The following is a 6,265-nucleotide window of genomic DNA, read 5'->3' on the forward strand; positions in this document are numbered from 1 at the left end:
TTCTACATTTGTATTTAATTGGAAAGCTCCGAGTGCTATTATATGATACAATATCAGTATTTGCATTTACCATTCTTGTATTCCACTTCCCAGTTATATTAATTCACGGGAGCTAACATGGCTGCCATAGAATGTTGTAGAGTGTCATATAAATGGATCATACTACTCTTTAAACACGTGGCTCTGGACATAGGGCTTTTCGGTATGAAACAAGTGTGACCGATATGTCGCTTAGCAGAAAAACCCGTTCGAAAGCACATATGAAGTAAATGTTTTCAAAGAACATTTGTTCCATCTATACTCCGTTTCCTCTTTCATAGTCGATTTACTGAATGTTACATGTGTGTGTCTTTGTCTGTCTATCCGACAGACGAACGACCCGGTCACCAACATCTGCCAGGCAGCAGACAAGCAGCTATTCACCCTGGTGGAGTGGGCCAAAAGGATCCCCCACTTCTCTGAGTTGCCCCTGGACGACCAGGTCATCTTATTACGAGCAGGTAGACTCCAGCTACAGCACAGCTCACCAACCAGATCAGCATGCATGTTCACTTCCCATAGTGCTTTACTTGTGGCGGTAAAACAGTACAGTATGTTTCATTAGCGTCTTCACCCATTACCTACTATTACACAGACACACCCTCACCACTCTGGACGAGTACATTGTTCTAGTCACAATCCAAGTTAAACTCACCAGTTAACCACTGTGCATCTCTCTCTGTCAGGCTGGAATGAGCTGCTCATCGCCTCGTTCTCCCATCGCTCTGTGACAGTGAAGGACGGGATCCTCCTGGCCACGGGCCTCCACGTCCACCGCAGCAGCGCCCACAGCGCAGGAGTGGGCTCCATCTTTGACAGGTCCGAGAAAAATACCTTTGTCAACAGTGTTACTCCTTGACGTTTGGAATATGGATACCATAGACCGCAATGCATAGCCGACACTATAGCGTCATCTTCTGTAACACGGTTAAAAATCTAGCCCTGGTATTTCTACAGCAGTAGACATGTCTGTACTGAATAGTGTTTTTTTTCCTATGACAAATAGTGTTTTTTTTCCTATGACATGGTCTTTTCTTCCCGTGTTGTGGTCTCCAGAGTGCTGACGGAGCTGGTGTCTAAGATGAAAGACATGCAGATGGACAAGACTGAGCTGGGCTGCCTCCGAGCCATCGTCCTCTTCAATCCAGGTAACTACAATCAACGAGGAATACAACAGAGGAGGCTCATTCCGGAGAGGAAGAGGAGAGTGGTCACCCTCGTTCATTTGAGCAGTCACGATATTCAATAGGCCAATCCGTTTTTTTCCCCCAACATCATTTCAACCGTGTTTGACATAGACTGTGTGCACAAGAGTAAGTTCCTGTCTATGAATGTTCTCTGCTTCCAGATGCCAAGGGCCTGTCTAATCCTATAGAGGTGGAGGCCCTGAGAGAGAAGGTGTACGCCTCGCTGGAGTCCTACACTAAACATAGATACCCAGAGCAGCCTGGCAGGTCAGTCTCACGCCGTCAGCTTATTTTAGTGTCTGTTCCTTTCACGCTCGATCATGCATGCTAATGTCCAGCCATTCAGCAGTATCACATGTCTCACTCAAAGGCTCTTCCGATGCAGCTGTTGAAAGCACAGGAGGTTGGAGGCACCTTAATTGGGGGAGAACGGGCTTGTGGTAATGACCGGAGCGGAATTAGTGGAATGGTATCAAATAGATCCAACACATGGTTTCCAGGTGTTTGATGCCATTCCTTTTCTCCATTTCAGGCCATTTTTATGAGCCGTTCTCCCCTCAGCAGCCTCCATTGGTTGAAAGAAACTAAATAGAGGCTCTAATTTCTTCATATTCCTTCTCCACTTTAAGACTTTAAGATGATATGTCAAAATTCATCTTTATGGTTTGTGTGTACCATTAAAAATCATGAATAGGCTCTGAAATGACACCCCAGACTAGAGTAATGTTATCTTTTATCTCCTCTCCTGGTCAGATTTGCCAAGCTGTTGCTGCGTCTGCCTGCACTGCGCTCCATCGGCCTCAAGTGTCTGGAGCACCTCTTCTTCTTCAAGCTGATCGGAGATACGCCCATAGACACGTTCCTCATGGAAATGCTTGAAGCGCCGCACCAGATCACATGACACGAGTTGTATCCATTGTAAATACCCCCTGAACCCAATTCCCAGATCCCCTACCCTTACCCCAGAGTGCAACTGCTATGAAATCAAACTTGAGAGTTCTTAACTTGCATATTTTGTACCAACCACAATTAATAATGTGAAAATAAAACGTTCCTATTGGTATTTTCAGAAAATGCAACACTGTAAAAGGTGAATTCTAAAGAAGGATTTTTTTTTTTGTAAATAGAAGAGTATTAATTATCAGATCTAGCAACAACTGAATGCAACATGAAGTCTTATTTTATTCAGTGATGAATAGTATGAAATACAATGTCACTAGCATAGAATGTCTGTGGAAATAAAATACAAAAGACGACTTTGAACGTGATGTCCAGTCAAGTCATTGTGCCTCGCCTTCAACGTTTATTCTTAACCTCAATTTGATTTGAATTTCAGTTAGAAAAGAGAACACGACTAAATAACTCACATTCTATACACACATGTGTGGCAGAGAATAATCCCAGCAGAGTTTATGAGCAGAACCTTACCCTTCAAAATAATCCAGATTTTATTTTATGCGATACACTTTTAATAAAGTCAATGGTATGCGGTAACATCATGTGCGGCGTCCTATCGTAAATCTCCTTTGCATTTGTGAAGTAACCTATCAAAAGAGAGCACAAGCAGCGTTGGAAAGCATGAGTATGGGAAATGCGTGGAAGTCCCAAACAGTAGTAACACATGGAACCCCAGTTGATTTTATAACGCCAGTGGACCAACCAACAGCTCTCCTACTTGCCATACCTCCATTTGTGTTTGATTAGTGAAACTGTAAAATACTAGCTAATTACTCTTCTGAAATTAGAGAGATGTCTCATAAACAGTCTGAGTTACACACAAAGTAAGGACACGTGTGTATCGCTAACTACTGCTCTTGTAAGTTACAACATGCAAGGTACATAATATTTTGTCACAACTTTGCTCATCTCCTTTGTTTCATAAGTAGACTACAGTACACATGAGTATTTTATACATTTCAAAGGTCGTAGTGAAATCCTTCTTTCAAGAGTAGTTCCACATTTCACAGACGCTCTTATCCAGAGCAACTTATAGGAGCTATTAGGGTTAAGTGCCTTGCTCAAGTGTACATCGACAGATTTTTCACCAAGTGGGCTAGGGGATACGAACCAGCAGACTTTTGGTTACTGGCCCAACGGTCTTAACCAATATGCCGCCTGCCACCCATACAGAAATACAGAGGTCCCTCTGAATTATAACTACTGATCTAAGACTAGTTTCTTGATCGTCATGGCCAAATGCCAGCCATATTATTTAGATAGGACCATTTTGCTGACCATGGAAATAGGCTATAATCTGGGGTCCAGAGTTTTTTACGGTTGTGTCACGAGGTCAGGAAAAACTCATGGCCCACCAGCAGCAAGGCAGACACACAGGCCACACTGAACGATGCTGTAAAGTATAGCAGCTTGGATAGTTCAGATTGACAGGAAGCAATGGGCTGAGCCTGTGACCTTCACCTCACCCACCACTGTGAGTCTAGTCCAGAGGCGGACCGAGACAGACGTCATGACAAGCTCTGGATGCCTTGCCAGCCAGTGTTCCTGTGTTCCTGTGGTCTGGAGGCTGAACAGACTTCAAACTCTGGGACAACTTAAAAAATATTCTCTGTAGGCAGGCAGCTGGGTAGCATAGCCTAATTAGCCCTCCAACACACAGCTTCTACAGACCACCTTTTACAAGACTCTGAATTGTTTTTTTTGACAGGGAGTCAATGCTGAGACCAAGGTCTCTTTTCCAGATAAGCCCTGTATAGCACCACAATACACATCAAGAAGTACATTCATATACACAATAGAATACAGGTTATTATACACAACAATACACGAAAAGCAAAACACAATCATAAAAAAACAGACACCTTTTCCAGTATAAAGATCCCCTAACAAGCGTCTGAAATGCCCTAGAAGCACCAATTCCTCCCATTTTAAAATGCATTGTAGATCATTCCACACGCAAGGCGCAAGGAAGCCAACGGCTGATCTATCTAACTCTCTAGACACCAAAGGAGTCTCCAGTCTCCAACCCTGTGAACGGGTTTTTGTAACTTATGATTTGAAATCTTAACAGTGATGTCAGGTAAGTCGGAGGTCTGTGGAGCAGGGCTTCGTAAACAAAAGGAGCGTAATGGTGTGATTTAGGTGACTTTAACGAGGTCCAGCCAACCTTCTGGTAAAGAATACAGTGATTAGTCATAAAACTGTCTCCTGTGATAAAACGAAGGGAGCTATGAAAAGAATGGCAGCTGCACTTTGATAAGTAGTGTTATGTACTTGAGTGAAGACCCAAAAGCGGTTTTAACAGAAAACAGAGTTCTTTAATGAAAAACAGGAATGGCATAAATCCTCCTCCAACGTTGTCAATGGAACAAAAAGAACGTTAGTATAGTGCAGGATGCACCTGCCAGGCAGACTCCGACAGGATAGGACAAGGTGGAAGCAAACGAGACGACAGCTTGCTTCTGGCATCAAAAACACAAACAAGAATCAGACACTGAAAGTAGCAGGAACAGAGAGAGAAATAGAGACCTAATCAGAGGGGGAAGAGAGAACAGGTGGGAAAGAGTGAATGAGCTAGTTAGGGGAGATGTAGAACAGCTGAAGAATGAGAGACAGAGAAGGTAACCTAAAAAGACCAGCAGAGAGAGACAGAGTGAAGAGAAAGGACAGGAACAGACATAACAAGACATGACAAAGTAGTATCACCATAATCAAGAACGGGTAGAAATGTTGAGTACAAGTACAAGAAAGAATCAGTCCTTTTGAGGTCAACAACCTGTAGCATTCAGCGTCTTTCATATGTTAACCTGCCGCTGTTGGGTCTAGGCTTATTAGATCTTGTCAACTCATACACAATTCGGAATCGAGAATTGTTGTTTTTGGTCAAAGGCAAGTGTTTATGTGAAGCCAAGAGCATGTGCTAAAGCATGTGTGTAGAGTGTGGGTGTGTTTAAGAGTGCTCTTTGAAGCGCTCCCTATTTTCATTCTTAAAACGTATGGCCTCGTACAGACGTTTTGAATAATGTCTACAACATGTTTGTAGGAGGGGTAGAAGACATTACCTCAGAACAGAACCAGGAGAGAATAATGTTCAATCTTGAATGGACTCTTTTGTTCCAAACGCTCCACAAGCGTCAAGAGGTCGGCCACCTCATAAAGAAGCTGCTGCTTAATTAGCACTTGTTTTTTCAATCACGGATGGTAGTGAGAGTAACTGCTGTGTTGGGGTACACCTCTCATTGTTATTGTGGCGAGACCAAATGACTGGAAGATCTTGTGTTGTACATAAGACCTACTCTGAGAGAGATGAAGGCCACAATAAAGGTGTGCTAAATGATATACGTTCAAGTCATAGCACACAATTCAGTTGCTACATTATCACTTGGGTCCGGGAGATTTTCCTGACCAGATGACCTGACAAGGGACACACTTTAACAGCCCACTTCACATGGTCAGGACAAATTCAGGACCCCAATTATCACATTATAGAGGATTTGAATTTGCCTAGTAATGGTGCATCATGTTCCAGTGAGTTACTGGAAAGAACACTATACTCCAGCCAAAGAATACAGTTAAAATATCACGTAAAGAATCTACATCTGTTCTTTCTGTTGCTTAATACAGTATTATCATATTGGTTTAATGTTCAAGCCCTGAGAGTGAAAGCTTGACCACGCTCTGCGGTCCGACCACATTGTGAATCACATGAGAAAAATCCAACATTTTAACCATCTGAGGTTGTTTGGCGAACTTTAATAAAGATAATAGCAACCAATTAAACGTGTAGTTGTCAGAGTCCGCACAGAGTTGCAGGAACAACCATGCAGGTCTGGTTAACAGAAGGAACGTGGTGTGTTTTTTGGGGACCCTTGTAAATGCAAGGTCGTCACCTCGCTGTGATGTCATCGTTGTCTATGGCCACAGATGCTCTTCCAGTTTTTTATAGCACGCCTCAACACGCCTGGCCAGTCTAGTTCTACTTTCTGTGAGTGCGTAGGATGTCTCTGCATCATTTTGTGGTTTTAATTGGGGCTGTATTTGGACTAATTAAAAATGTCCTGCCCTCGCTGTCACTCCAAAAG

General features: G+C 43.0%; 1 protein-coding gene across 2 annotated transcripts in view; it reads left to right on the top strand.

Moving 5' to 3' along the window:
- Positions 1–2,489, top strand: part of rxrga (retinoid x receptor, gamma a) — a 46,239-nt gene extending 43,750 nt beyond the window's left edge. For both annotated transcript variants that reach the window (XM_064939348.1, XM_064939359.1), the window contains exons 6-10: positions 371–500; positions 726–858; positions 1,096–1,187; positions 1,388–1,493; positions 1,980–2,489. In XM_064939348.1, coding sequence (XP_064795420.1) covers positions 371–500; positions 726–858; positions 1,096–1,187; positions 1,388–1,493; positions 1,980–2,127 — 609 coding nt within the window. In that variant the 3' untranslated portion in view covers positions 2,128–2,489. The remainder of the gene's footprint in view (positions 1–370; positions 501–725; positions 859–1,095; positions 1,188–1,387; positions 1,494–1,979) is intronic.
- Positions 2,490–6,265: the final 3,776 nt, after the last annotated feature.

This window comes from Oncorhynchus masou, chromosome 3 (genome assembly GCF_036934945.1).
Source record: "Oncorhynchus masou masou isolate Uvic2021 chromosome 3, UVic_Omas_1.1, whole genome shotgun sequence".
Lineage (NCBI taxonomy): Eukaryota > Metazoa > Chordata > Actinopteri > Salmoniformes > Salmonidae > Oncorhynchus > Oncorhynchus masou.